This window comes from Ipomoea nil, unplaced genomic scaffold (assembly GCF_001879475.1).
Source record: "Ipomoea nil cultivar Tokyo-kokei standard unplaced genomic scaffold, Asagao_1.1 scaffold0688, whole genome shotgun sequence".
Taxonomy (NCBI): domain Eukaryota; kingdom Viridiplantae; phylum Streptophyta; class Magnoliopsida; order Solanales; family Convolvulaceae; genus Ipomoea; species Ipomoea nil.
The window spans coordinates 4,658,818-4,673,311 of NW_017617116.1; the positions used below are offsets into that span (position 1 = coordinate 4,658,818).

Below are 14,494 nucleotides of genomic sequence, written 5' to 3' on the forward strand. Positions count from 1 at the left end.
ACGCACATTAAGCACAAATCTCACACATCTTAAGCACAAGACTCACGCACATTAAATACAAAACTCATGCACATTAATCACCCGCACAACCGCAAGAGAGACACTTAGCCGCACTGAAACTTAATATTATATATATATATATATATATATATATATATATATATACACACACACACACACACACACACACACACACAATTTTTGTCACATTTTATTTGTTTAGTTTATTATTTATGGATAAAACTAAATATTTTTTTTATTTTTTAATTATTTTTAAAAATTTTAATTTTTAATATTTAATAATATTTGTAGTATGTAGAGAACGTATGATATTTTGTTCATCAACTAAATTATTAAAAATATTTAAATTTAGATACATTTGATATTTGTTTCTAATTTGTCAAACGATTTACGAATCGTGCTGTCCACACTATTATTAAGAAAATTGACTATTATTAAGAAAATTGTTTATGAATCAGATTGTGATGAGTGGCTTCTGAGTCAGATTATAATGAGTGACTTTATACATCACCTTTATCTATTACGTATATTTTGATTTTGATTGATGATTTAATGAATTGATTTTCTCCTTTCAAAACAAATATTTAAAAATTAATGTACGGAGAATGTGGAGGGTCCGATACTCCAATCTCCAATGAGAAATGAATACAAATCCCTTCATTTAAAATGGGGAAGAAATTAGCATCCCCATTTAGTATGATGGAGCGTCTACGATTCGCCGTTAAAAGCCCGCGTTACTATCAAGTCAAGTGAGAGCCGGGTTGAATGATCCGGACCCGAACCCGGAGTTCTAACCGACTTGCGGAAGCTTCATGTTTCTTTATGGTCACTTCAAAGTTAAAACCTTTTAAAACTCTCTCTCCGCGTTTCTCTCTCTAGGGTTAGGGTTTTCTTTTCCTCCTCAAGAGCTTCATCTTTGAAAAATTTCCGAGAGATCAAAAGAAAAGACGAGGAATTCTCCCGTTTAATAGCTTGAGGTCAGCCATGGCATGAATTCAACTTTTTTTTTTTTTCTCTCTATCGGTAATTTCTACTTCTTTCTTGTACAGTTCCTGCTATTTCAGTCTGTTCTGTTTGTTTATTAATTGAAAAAGTAAGTGAGCTTTTGAGTTTGTAGATTTGAGTTTTTTTCCCCCCCAGTATTTTTCTGTCGTTTTTGTAATTGTTTTTAAACAATACTGCTTCGGACTTTCAGCCATTTCAAATTCAAAAGATTTTTGTTTTTGGGGGTCATGGGAGGTATCTTTCGGTTAATAAGAATTTGAAGGAATATATTTTCTTTACCTTGAAATTTTTCTTGGTTTATTTTATTCTCGTTTGGTCTTATGCTTTAATTGTAAGGGCACTCATGATTTTCTATTTTTATCATAACGAAATTGGTTGAATGTGTGAGATTTCTGCTATCTCATATTTTCCTTTCTTTTTGAGAATTGGATTTAATGGTAATTTGACAACAACTCTCTCCTTTCTTGGTTCCCAGATTGAAGTACTGAGACAAACCTCCACTTTACCAGTCTGATTCTTGAAAGGTTTGAAGCTATGTATAGTGAAGGTGTTCCTGAGTTTGTTATTGATCAGGGTTTGTATTATCCTACTGCCACCAATTATGGGTATTATTGTACAGGTTAGTACATATTTGTTTTAGCTGTGATCATAACATACCATGTAGGTCCTCATGTGTGTAACTGCTTGTTCTGTTTTTGTACAGGATTTGATTCGCCCGGCAATTGGGATGACCACCAAAGAGTTTTTGGTCTGGATGGTCAAGAAATTTATGCGGTAAGGACATATTTAATTGTTTATGCATTCTTGAACACTATAAGTACTGTAGTTATTTTCATTAATATGGATATTGTATCTTTTTTTGTTGTTGTTGTAAATATGTGTTTTTGTTTTTTCAGGGTGCACAAAGTGAAAGCTTTCCTTATGTATATTATACACCTAGCTATGGGTATGCACAGTCTCCATATAACCCGTATACTCCTGGTGCTGTGGTAGGAGTTGACAGTTCATATATGGGGACTCAGCAGTACTACACCATCCCCTCTTATGAAAACCCCGAGTCTACACAATCATATTTCCCAATGGTAGTGCAAAGTGAATCCGATATTGTGGCAAACAGTAAAACCCCATTCCTTGATAGTTCCTTTTCTACTACTAATTTAGCTGAAAGCCATGGTCTTAAGCATAATTTTTCTTCATTGTCTCCAATGTTCATCCCAACTTCATTAGGGCCTTCTTCTAGTCAAACTAATACTTTTATGAGGAGTTCAGATGGTTTTAAATCTGTTCCTGGGTCAAGTAAGCATCCTGCCCCGCATGGAGTTGTTCCTTCTGATTCTTTCTCTAATCCATCTTCAAAGGTAATTCAGTATCTCTCTGTTGGATTCATCCTGATTGTTGACAAATTTCATTCCTTCTGCAGTTGGCCTTTGTATTTATAAAGTTAATATTGATTGATCAATAGTATTCGATTTCTCTGTTGGATTCATCCTGATTCTTGACAAATTTCATTCCTTATGCAGTCAGCATTTGTATTTATAAAGTCAAGACTGATCAATAGTATTGGATTTTTCTGATTTTTTCCTATGAGGTTCTTGTTGCAAGTAGATTAGATTACTGTTGGGTTTTGACTTCTATCGTCTTTGACAGGGTAAAGTTGCTCAAGCTCTAGGAGGTGTTTCGCATGGAAAAGCACCATCTAATCATGCTCAGTTAAGGGTTTCACTTCCATCTGATAATGGATTGTCAAACTTCCGACCAATGCGTCATGATGGAGCCAGCATAGATAAGTTTCAGCCCAGGTTTTTGCATGGAAGAGTACCCAGTGATGTAAAAGTTAGTCCGGATGCATCTACCGGACAGAATCTAGTACCCCGGATCAACAAATTGAAAATTCCATTGGTTGTTAAGGCCTACACTACAAGGGCTGGAGATGTTGATTCACAAGGAAATATCACTATTTGTAGAGATCAGTATAATAAGGATGGTTTTCTGATGGACTTTGTGAATGCCAAGTTCTTTGTTATTAAATCATACAGTGAAGATGATGTGCACAAGAGCATTAAGTATAATGTTTGGTCGTCTACACCCAATGGGAACAAGAAGCTAAGTAATGCTTATGAAGATGCTCAGAGGATGGCTGCTGGGAACTCAAAAGGGTGTCCAATCTTCCTGTTTTTTTCAGTGAGTTGATATTTTAGCACTTGGTGCTTAGCAACACATTTTTAGAACAATTTTTACTTTGCTTTGTTAGTGGGTGATACCCTCATGTCACCAATGTCACATTTTAGGTATTTTTACTAATATTTTGCTTGCTTTTTGGAAATTAAGGTTAATGCAAGTGGTCAGTTCTGTGGTGTTGCGGAGATGACTGGCCATGTAGATTTCCACAAAGACATGGATTTCTGGCAGCAAGATAAATGGAGTGGTAGTTTCCCTGTGAAATGGCATATGGTGAAGGATGTGCCCAATTCCAACTTTAGGCACATCATTTTGGAAAACAATGAGAATAAGCCAGTGACCAATAGCAGAGACACACAAGAGGTATGGTATATTGCAGACAGCAATGTTTAAATTTCTTAAATCTTTTTGTTTAAAATAAACATGTGGTAGATTGATATTCAAGTCATCCCTCTTCTATTGATTTCTTCTGCATAAATCCTTTTCATCTTATTCTAGGCCCATTGCTTAAACTTCCAACATACTTTTGATGTTATTAGGTTGATAATGTTTGTAAATGTGCCCTATGTTAGGGATTCTTACAATCTATTGATCTTGAACTTTTAAAATGGTTCTGAAATCACCTTGCTGATGCTCGACTTTCTGGAATGCTTTTATTAATTTATTATTTTTAATATCTATAGGTCAGCTTATAATACATATTAGGATTGCTTATTACCCATTTTGTCATGTGGAAGTTGTTCTTCACGTTGTTATATCTAGGGATGGTTGAAGCTGAAGCTTCTGATGCAGCATTGGCAATCATGATCATTATTAAAAATTGACCTTTGATTTTTTTTATTTTTATTTTTCTGTTCTGTGGAAGTTCTTTCTTCTTCAACTGATTTGTTCCTTGGTTAGGGTGATCCTTGAACTGCATATGAATAACTGGCAGTTAATTGAAAAACTCTTTTACATGTAGTTTCTTTGTCTTTAATATTTCAAGAGGTAGCACTTTGGTTTGGTAATGAGATATAAACTTCTGCTTCAGTTGATCTCAAAATGTATGGAACTCCCACTTGATTTTTTTCCTTCTATTTGAGCTATTTGCATCTTGACATGATATTACTCAAGTCAAAAAGAAAGAATTTTCTGTTTTGGTGCATGATACATTGATCATAGTTGATGCAATATTGAGCTATTGTTCCTCAGTTCACTTCATTTATTGTATTTTTGCAGATACATTACAAGAAAGGAATGGAGATGCTTAAAATTTTCAAAAGTTTTGCATCTAGAACATCCTTATTTGATGACTTCTTGTTCTATGAAAGTAGAGAGAAGATAATGCAAGAAGATAGAGCCAAGATTCTAATCAGGAGCTATGAAAGTCCATTTCTTGTACCTGTATTAGATCCTCCCCGCAAGCTAAATTCCATTTTTGACATGCCCTCTAGTGGAGGTGAGAAAATATACAAGCATGTTGATACAAGGATGCCTGGGAGTAGTTTAGGAGCAGTTACTGAAGAGGTCATAGTTTCTACAATCAACAAAAGTGTTGCCAGTGAGAGTGAGAAACCTGTGGGAGATGAGAAAATGACCAGCAAGTCTGGGAGTAGTGTGGCGGCTGTTTCTGCAAAGCAGGTTACCATTGCAAGTGAAGGAGGAAGTGAAAGAAGTGTGGCAGATGATAAAATATCAAAGAACGGTGACCCCAAGAAATCTGGGAGTGGTGTGATGGCTGTGGCTGCAGAGCAGGCCCCTGTAGTTTCTAAAACCAATAAAACTGTTGCAAGTGGAAGTGAAAAAAGTGTGGTAGATGAGAAAATATCAAACCATTGTGATCCCAAAAAGCCAGTTAGTGATGTGTTTGCTGTTCCTGCAGAGCAGGGGGTTTCCGTAGTACCTAAAATCAACAAAACCATTGCAGACGAAGGTGAAAAAATTGTGTCAGGTCGAGGGACAGGCATTGATAGTGTATTGAAGATTGGTTCCCTCACTATCAATGCAAAGCAGCCCAAGTCCGAGCCTCATGAGTCTGTTTCTACAACTAATACTACCACAGTCAGCAACCAACCAGTTGATGTCGTCACAGTAGGGTCTATGCCCATCAAAGTAAATGCCTATGCTGAGCCTTCTGGTTTTCTAACAGTTGGATCTATTCAACTTGACCCCAGATCTCTCCGGTCTAATGAGTCTAGTAGTTCTGGAAAAAGTACATCTCGGAAAGTTTGATGCGTGCTACAATCTGTTAACTTGAATGTTGGCAAACGGGATGTGATGGGGTACTGCTTGACCCCGGAGAGTTAGTGCTTGATATTCACTTACCATCGGGGTCTATGGTTGTAGATCTTGAAATCTTCAAAACATATTTTATTTAGTTTTATTCTGAAAGGGGAGGGGCAATTGGCGGTGGATCTAGGTTGTTTTGGCTGCCATTGCTTAAACGGAGTATGAGTTTCTTTCACCTTTGGTTTTCCAACCATTTAAAGATACACCAGAAAACATGAAATGAGCAAGAAAAAAGGAAAAATTAGACTAGGTTTTGGCTTCCATATGGATATTGGTCTTTTGTTAGGTGGACAACTGATTGACAAAAAAAAAAAGTATACTTGGCTTCTTTTATTGGCAATGTATTTGAGCTATTGACTTATCATGAAAATTGAAATTCCCTTTCTGGTCTGCTTTTAGCCTTCTCTATGATTGTTGAGAAAGAGATGAATATAATGGTACTGTTTGGATGAATTTATCCTTGAAGTTTATGATTGTAGAATATGAAAGTAGCTACTAATACTAATTATACAGTCATTAACTTTACTCCCAGCAGTTATACTATGTACCCTGGACTCGGGTTTAGAAAATACAATTTACATATTGAATGTTTGCAATTTGAATTGTAAATATTTAGTATTTAAAAATTGTGAACTTTCTATGAATTCTGATTTACCTTGTAAGGTGGACTCAGATCCACATATTAATTTGTCTTTTATTCAATTATGGACAAGTAATTTTTCTGATCATTGATTTTTTTAGTTGAGATTTATCACGTTTAACAAAGCATTCTTTCATAGGTTCAAATTAATTAGAATAGACTGACTAACAAAGAATTTCTCATTATATTTTACAAAAATTATCAAATTTGGCCCCATTTATTTCTACAATTATCAAAACAATCATGATTCTACAATTTCTTTACCTAAGTTATTGATTTAGACTACAATTAAACTCACAAATCTCTTAAAGTCAACCAAAATATGTGAAAAATATAAGCAAATTAACTGTGAAATCGTAATAAGTTGACAATCCTTTTTAACATTATGATTGTGAGAAAGTAAAAATCTTAATTGGTAAAAAGTAAAAGAGAAACAAAAAGATGAAATAAAATAGGCAAAACACTCGTCCTAAAACGGCGCCGTAGGATGTGTGATTGTCGGCGTATCGGCGATGTCGCGCGTAATGTACTCCGATTCCGACAAAGATGCAATGAGGAAGAACAACACGACGTCGTCATCTCTTTTCCCTAAAGTTTCCTTCCCCCTTCAAGCTGAAAATCTTACTACACTCGGCTGAACTTCAGAAGCTAAGTTTACTCGGGATAAAGTTAAATCAAGAACCTGCCTTTTCTGCTTCTTTCAGATCGCCAGGTACTGTGATTTTTACTATATAAAGATCTGTTAAAGTTGCTTTCTGGGTTTCAACATTGAACAGATTGTTTCATATTACTTTTGAGAGTAGAAAAGGATTCATTTTTCTTTTTGTAAGTAGAAAGATGTTGTTATAGAGTTTTATCTACTTATGAACTGGAATTTATTTTAGTATGTTTGAGGTAGCTTTGCAGTATGATGAAGATTTGAGTGTTTGAGTGCGAGGTTTAATTGTTTAGTTAATTGCATGTTCAATTGTTAACAATGTTAGGTGCTAAACTCAGAACCTTTCAGCTGGAGTAGAAAAGGGAATGAAGAAATGGGCTGGAATCCTGCTGATTCTAGGCCTTGCTGTTATTTTGTTGATTCGGTATGGTTTGATGGAAAAACCGCTACGAAAGCAATCAGCTTTTGATTTTTTCAACAATCATCCACCTAGTGTAAATGTAGAGGATTATTTGAAGGATATTAGTGATGGGGATGGGGCGGAATTGCCTCCGAAAAAGGATGTCGATTATTCTGGTTTTAAGGAAAAGCCTCGGTTTGTTGATTTTGATGGGTTGGGTGATTTGTATAGCTTGAGTAATGTTTCCAAAGAAGAGTCGGGGGCTTTGCTTGTGTGGAGCCAGATGAGGGCATTGTTATCTCGATCTGATGCATTGCCTGAGACTGCTCAGGGAATCAAGGAGGCTGCTGTAGCTTGGAAAGAGCTGTTATCGACAATTAGAAAGGATAAAGCGTTGAATGTGTTGGACGATAAGGAAGATAAGGATTGCCCTTACTCGGTTAGTCTGTTTAATGCAACGTTATCAAGGGATGGGAGTATTCTTGAAATCCCCTGCGGTCTAATTGAGGACTCGTCCATTACGGTGATTGGCATACCTGACTCAGAAAAAGAAAGTTTCCAAATTAATCTTGTTGGTTCTCAGTTGCCTGAGGATCCAAAGTCTCCTATAGTTTTGCATTATAATGTTGTTTTGCCGGGTGCAAACTTGACAAAGGATCCCATTATCACTCAGAATACATGGACTAATGCATCTGGGTGGGGAAAGGAGGAGAAGTGCCCTGATCATGGCTTTTCTGACACACTAAAAGGTGAAATTTGCATATACTTTGTTAGTTAAATGGATTTCAATACCATTTGATTAATGTCGAAACTGAAACCCAATTCTTTGACCACAGTGACTTGGTTATCTCATTTGATATCGGAGAGTTATTTCATTAATCTTGCCTGATTCCAATCTAGTTATGTTAGGATCAAGCGCTTACCACTACGCCAAAAACCCAACAATCCCCCTAGCCACTTGGTGCTAGACTTGGCCCTTCACTTGCCTCTGCCCAACCATTCCCCCAGCACCTGTCATCCTTAACTGCACAATCCCGTGACCTAGCTCTGATACCACTTGTTAGATCAAACACTTAGCTTGTAGTGAAGACGTAACTTTATTTCTTTATACTGCCAGATTTTTGAGAGGCAAGGTGCTAGACTTGGCCTTTCACCAGCCTCTGCCCAACAATTTCCCAGCACCTGCTAGCCTTAACTGCACAATGCCGTGACTTGGCTCTGACACCACTTGTTAGATCAAGCACTTAGCTTGTAGTGAAGACACAACTTTATTTCTTTATACCGCCAGATTTATGAGAGGCAATGTGCTAGACTTGGCCCTTCAGGCCTTTGCCAACAATCTCTTAGTCACCTAGTGCTGGACTTGACCCTTTACTGGCCTCCACCCAACAAGTTATTTCTTGAAAAGTGTTGTTCTTTATTTTTGTGTGATGTTAATAAGACCTCAATGCTTGAGTTAGTGATTGATGCTTGCCATACTTGTTCGTAGGGATGTAATTTTTTTTTCCTTCTCCCTACTTTTTGTTTTCAGTGGATGGACTTGCAAGATGTAACACGAAAATTATCAGAAGCAATAGGGAAGATACTTCAAATGCTAGTCTTCTGGAAAGTGTGAAATTGACTAATGCTTCAAATGGGACAGCACATGCAAGTGCCAATTTTCCATTTGTCGAAGGCTACCCATTTACTGCAACATTATGGGTTGGTGTAGAAGGGTTTCACATGACTGTAAATGGAAGACATGAGACATCTTTTGCCTATAGAGAGGTGAGGTATGGTTTTATTAGCGATTTTGCAGTTGAAAAAATATGGTAATGTGTTGCAATTTACTCTAGATTATGTTCCTAGTATGACTACTACTTGCAATGGTGTAGAAACTCGAGCCTTGGTTGGTTAATGAAGTCAGGGTGGAGGGTAGCTTGGGCATCATATCCACCCTAGCAAAAGGACTGCCGGTTTCTCAAGATCCCGATTTGGCTGATATTGAGCACCTCAAAGCTCCGCCAATTAGTCTCAAGAAAAGACTCACACTGCTAATTGGAGTTTTCTCGACGGGAAACAATTTTGAGAGACGTATGGCATTAAGGAGATCGTGGATGCAGTATGAAGCTGTGCGTTCAGGGCAAGTGGCGGTCCGCTTTTTCATTGGTCTTGTAAGTGAGGAATTTGCTTAATGTAATCTCGGAAAAGGCGGGACTTGATTTTCTTTTGCTTAAAATTTCGTGCAGCACAAAAGCAGGCAGGTCAATTTTGAGCTTTGGAGAGAAGCTCAAATATATGGAGATGTTCAACTGATGCCTTTTGTCGATTACTACAGCCTGCTCAGTCTAAAAACCGTTGCAATATGCATTCTCGGGGTATGTAGAACGAAACGTATATATTGTATGTTATTGACATCATTTGTGTACTCTCGAGCTTATTATTATGTAAAATTCCAATCAGGTGAAAATCCTCCCTGCGAAATATATCATGAAAACGGATGATGATGCTTTTGTAAGGATAGATGAAGTGCTGACAAGCCTCAAGGGAAAGGGCCCCGACGGTCTGTTGTATGGTCGAGTATCGTTTGAATCTTCTCCCCACAGGGATAAGGAAAACAAATGGTACATCAGCACCGAGGTACTGCTATTCTCTAACTCGATTTAATTCCTTCCTTGGATATTAGCCTATTCTTTCTTCCCGATTGTTTCACTCTTGCAGGAATGGCCTCATTCCTCTTATCCACCTTGGGCGCATGGTCCAGGCTATATAATTTCTCGGGATATAGCCAAGTTCATTGTTCAGAGTCATCAAGAAAGGAACCTCATTGTAATACTCAGTTACTTCTAGTGGATCAAGTTTTTTTTTTTCTTCTCGTGATTGATTTTTGTTTTGTCTGTGCTGTGTAGCTTTTTAAGCTAGAAGACGTTGCAGTGGGCATATGGATCAACGAGTTCAAACGGAAGGGTCACAAGGTGCGATACATAAACGATGATCGATTCTACAATGCTGGGTGTGACACGGACTACATTCTTGCCCATTACCAGAACCCGAGGATGGTTCTCTGCCTGTGGGAGAAGCTGCAGAAAGAGCATCAACCAAACTGCTGCGAGTAATTAACCGAGCACTGTAAGCCATAGCCCAGCTTCACTTTCCACATTCTTTTGATGATCATGTCAAGATGTACACTGCTTTTTCTCTCTTTTTTACATTGATTATTGCAGTTTTTTTGGCCTTAAGATGCATATACAGTCTTGCTAACTTTGCTGACTTCTTTGGAGAAATCTGGTGCTTAGTGCTATGTAAGTAACAATGGTCTAGATAAAACCACTAGTTTAGAACCGGTGGTAAGCGGGCTGACTGTTAATGCAACTGTAAGGTAGAAGGATCAACGACTCTTGTATATGTACACCATCTTAAAGAGCTTTAGACCAAACTTTTCCTCGTCTAAAACAATGATCTAGATAAAACCAATAACTTAGAACAGTTGGTAAGTGGGTTGACGTACTGTTAATGCAACTGTAAGGTCAGCAGATCAACTCTTGTATACATGCACTATATTAAAGAGCTCCAGACGGAACCTTTCCTTGAGTAGAACAATTATCCTAGATAAAATCAATAACTTAGAACAATTGGTAAGCAGGTTGAGTGCTAATGTAACTGTAAGGTCAAAGATCAACTCTTTGTATATGTGCACCATGTTAAAGCGCTCTAGACCGAACCTTTTCTCGAGTAAAACAATGATCTAAATAAAATCAATATCTTTGAACAGTTGAAAAGCGGGCTGACTGCTAATGCAACCGTAAGGTCGAAAGATCAACTCTTGCATACGTGCATCATGTTAAAGGGCTCTAACTCTGACCTTTTCCTTGAGTAAAACAATAATCTTAGATAAACTTTCCTCACCCAAACCAATAATACCTTGAAAAATGCTTCACAAATCACCCATGATTTGCATATTATATTCCAAGGATTATCAAGTTGACATTATTTTATCCTTAAAACTGCTGGTTTTTATCTGTGAACATGTGAAAACCATCTCTTGCCAGTGGTAACTAAAACTGCTTTGATACTAAAAATGAATATTTAATATATTAAAAATGAATATTCCTTTATCTATTATTGGTTCAACTTACCATGTGGATATGGTCATACGGTATGGTTTGCCCAACAGTTGATGATCAAAAGTGTTAATTTTAAAGGCGATGATCAAATAGCCAAATGTGTTTTATTTCTTTATTTTTATTTTACTTTAGTTTATTTCGGAGTTGGGGGAGGGGGCAAAATTGATTAATATTGATCTCTACTTTTTACCTGATCTGGCATACACATGCATATCCTGCATGGTAACGTGGCACCTTTTTCTTTTAACAAGTTGTTGTCCAATGTCCACTCACTTTCTTAAAAAAAATCATAAAATTCCATTCTTTTTGACACATAGAATGACCTTATATGTATTTATATAATCAGGACAATCCAGTCAAGTTAGTTATACACACTCAGTAATCATAAGATTTTAAATTTAATTATTCGTGTGGGATGTCTATTGGTGTTTACATCATTGACGAATTATTGTGTGGATCACGATCCAAAATAAAGTCGTTTTGATGTTTAAAAAAATTCCTTGCTCCGCGGATGTGTTAAAATAATGAATATTTTGAGGCTGGTAAGATAACGTATTTTATGAGTTAGAATAATATACTTTATATGTGTTAGAATAATGAAATTTTTAGGATAAAATAATATATTTTATGGATTGGAATAATGTATTTTATGTGTTAGAATAATATATTTTATGAGTTAGAATAATGTATAATGTACTTTATGTGTTAGAATAATGAAATTTCTGGAGTAAGATAATATATTTTATGAGTTAGAATAATATACTTTATGTATTTTTGGACCGTGATCCACACAGCTGTGTGGATAACAGTCACGGTCTATGCAATAATGATTATACATTCTTGTGGTTCGGATCTTTCTATGTCCATCAAACGGTCCAGGTCATTCAGTAGTGAGAATCGAACCCGGATTATTCCGAAATTCTTCCCCACAAAAAGAGTTCATTTGCCACTTGAGCTACCCTATTGGGTTGAATCAAACCCTCTATATATATACATAAACTCACACGATAAGATTGTTGATATTATTAAGTTTTCATCTAAATCTTTGTATGTTGATTAGTGAGTCCAATTTGACCACAAAAACATGTCACCCGAAAATAAAATAAAACTAGTTATTTATTGGTAGAAAACCGAACAAAGATTGATTTGTACAAGATTTTGCAATGAACACGCGTTGGTTTATAGTGAAATAACTTGGGCACGTTAAATTTTTAAAAATTTGTGTTCACAATGACAACAACATTTTTATTTGTTTGGACTCTTATTAAACGTTGCCAGGTGTTGACGAGTTTGTTTGTATTGACTTGTCACCATCACTGCCCAACTATTCCTTTACGCACTTCTCCCTTTCCGTTCCTTCATCGCCAAGAATATTCCAACATTTGTCTTCCTATTATAGTGTCTCACATTTAAAAAAACAAAACAAAAAAAAAACACTTATCTGAGAGTGTATACTAGGTAAACTCATCTTGTGAATTATGACTCTAGCTGACACAGGACTACAAGGAGATAAATCAGCCTAAACTGCCATAGCTAACTAGCTCAAATTTAGAAGACAGCTTTTTTAAACCTTTATTATTGCTTTGACTCGTATGTGTTATAATCTAATTTTTAAGCCTGAATTCAACTCTAGTCTCTCTACATGCCCATATATACATACATATACAAGTATAATGAATTATCAATCTTTTGTTTTTTTCAAGATTTGATTTTGTGGTAATCTCAATTAGAAAAAAATATCTGATTTTCTTCTTCTAGCAAGCAATTGCTACTAGTCCAAGAATAAATTCAAAATTGGAATTATATGTGTGGGTGGTGAATATAAAGAATGGTGTATGGGTGGATATGATGGGCGACTAAGACCACTTGTGATAAAGGAAAGGAACATATTGGAGTATGAGGTAAGCTCTAATCTTATGGATAAGGCCAATGGTCAATATTTTTTTGGAACCAAAGATAATCTCAAACTTGTTCTATACGTATACTTAGCTTGTTTAATTATTATCTATGTCTATATCTATTTACCGTCTCATCTTTTGTTTATTTATTTTTGGTATGACAGAAGAGAAACACCGATTTATATGAACATAGACCTAATAATTCCTATCACATCCGTAGATTTAATTTGCCCACCAAGTCACCTTGAAATCAAAGATGTCGTCGCATGGGCATCTCAGTTGGTCACAGGGGTAAAGTTTGGAAACAATGATCCAAGATCAAGTCTCATCCGCGACAGTATAGGAGCAATCTCTCAAAGTAAGGAGGACTCCTTGTGCGTAGTAAGCAAAAGCCTAGCCTACGTGTTCAACCATGATTTACATTATCCCAGATGCTTTGTCGGGTCAGGACGTGAAAGCCCTTACGGTTGGAGATTCAGCCTTTTGGGAACAACAATGAAATCAAAGATGTGGTCATCTAATTAGTGCATATGTTTGATGTGTTTTCTTTAATTAAATTATATTGTTGACTTCATGAAATGATCTAAAACTTTTGAGTCATTTTGATATATATTAAATCTTGTAATTTGTATAATATGTGAATAATAATTTATTGGCAATGATTTAGATTATGTTAATGGACGAAGTGAATATTGCGTACTATAACAACTCAATAAGAAGAATGACCCGCAATGAAAGAAAAAAATTGTAAAACATAATTTGTCTACATTCATTTCCATTGATATCATCTTAAATTAGCTCTAGGGGCAAGGGGGTGGGGTGGGTGGGAGGTTAGTTAATTTTCAAGACATCAATGAATATAAATTGTTTTCAATCTTCTTAAATGAAATGTCAAGAGGTGAACATAAATATTAAGTTGAAAAAAATATCATTTTTTAAGCGAAATTTATTGGTACTTTATACATCTCTCGAATTCAACCGTAAAAAATTTATTTTATAGAGTTAGAACATGTTATCGAAGAGGAATAGTAAATGAAGTTTGAGAAAGGAGATCTTTTCCTATTCTCTTGCAGGCTCTTCCAACTAAGTGGGAGTTATGAACTAATTGCAACACTTCTAAGTTCTAATACTTTAAATTTGGTTAATTTTAGATAAAATTTTATAATATCAATTATAAAATAAGTGAAAATTACATTTTTGATTCCTTAATTGTGATTATAGTGTAGATTTAATTTAATTTCTCAAAATTTAGTGAAGTAATGAATTTCATCCTTTCTGAAATTAATTGCCACTTTACTAAGAATTAATGGAGCACTAAACATA

The 14,494-nt window shown here is 35.8% G+C and overlaps 2 protein-coding genes across 5 annotated transcripts; both read left to right on the forward strand.

Annotated features, from left to right (window-relative positions):
* Positions 1–864: 864 nt before the first annotated feature.
* LOC109175585 lies at positions 865–5,863 on the forward strand. 4 transcript variants are annotated; one of them, XM_019324866.1, is made up of 8 exons: positions 865–1,044; positions 1,502–1,645; positions 1,730–1,800; positions 1,923–2,142; positions 2,254–2,384; positions 2,674–3,207; positions 3,355–3,567; positions 4,423–5,863. In XM_019324866.1, the coding sequence occupies exons 2-8, from the start codon at positions 1,561–1,563 to the stop codon at positions 5,413–5,415; spliced, it is 2,247 nt and encodes a 748-aa protein (XP_019180411.1). In that variant the 5' UTR covers positions 865–1,044; positions 1,502–1,560; the 3' UTR covers positions 5,416–5,863. The 4 variants fall into 4 exon arrangements, with proteins under 4 accessions (XP_019180411.1, XP_019180412.1, XP_019180409.1 ...); XM_019324867.1 differs by having other exon boundaries at positions 865–998; XM_019324864.1 differs by having other exon boundaries at positions 1,923–2,384.
* A 789-nt stretch (positions 5,864–6,652) lies between these two features.
* Positions 6,653–10,419, forward strand: LOC109175587 (hydroxyproline O-galactosyltransferase GALT3). The gene is made up of 8 exons (XM_019324868.1): positions 6,653–6,824; positions 7,096–7,919; positions 8,702–8,937; positions 9,045–9,323; positions 9,399–9,527; positions 9,613–9,789; positions 9,871–9,978; positions 10,059–10,419. Exons 2-8 carry the CDS (start codon positions 7,136–7,138, stop codon positions 10,263–10,265), a joined length of 1,920 nt encoding a protein of 639 aa, XP_019180413.1. The 5' UTR covers positions 6,653–6,824; positions 7,096–7,135; the 3' UTR covers positions 10,266–10,419.
* The last annotated feature ends 4,075 nt before the right edge of the window (positions 10,420–14,494 follow it).

What these genes read in the sequence shown, in the direction of transcription:
- LOC109175587 (XM_019324868.1), top strand. Translation starts at nt 7,136, where the DNA reads ATGAAGAAATGGGCTGGAATCCTGCTGATTCTAGGCCTTGCTGTTATT. An exon ending in TTGCAATATGCATTCTCGGG is followed by an intron (nt 9,528 to 9,612) that starts GTATGTAGAACG and finishes AATTCCAATCAG; the next exon opens with GTGAAAATCCTCCCTGCGAA. An exon ending in AATGGTACATCAGCACCGAG is followed by an intron (nt 9,790 to 9,870) that starts GTACTGCTATTC and finishes TCACTCTTGCAG; the next exon opens with GAATGGCCTCATTCCTCTTA.
- LOC109175585 (XM_019324864.1), top strand. Translation starts at nt 1,561, where the DNA reads ATGTATAGTGAAGGTGTTCCTGAGTTTGTTATTGATCAGGGTTTGTAT. An exon ending in ATGGTCAAGAAATTTATGCG is followed by an intron (nt 1,801 to 1,922) that starts GTAAGGACATAT and finishes TTGTTTTTTCAG; the next exon opens with GGTGCACAAAGTGAAAGCTT. An exon ending in CAATCTTCCTGTTTTTTTCA is followed by an intron (nt 3,208 to 3,354) that starts GTGAGTTGATAT and finishes TTGGAAATTAAG; the next exon opens with GTTAATGCAAGTGGTCAGTT.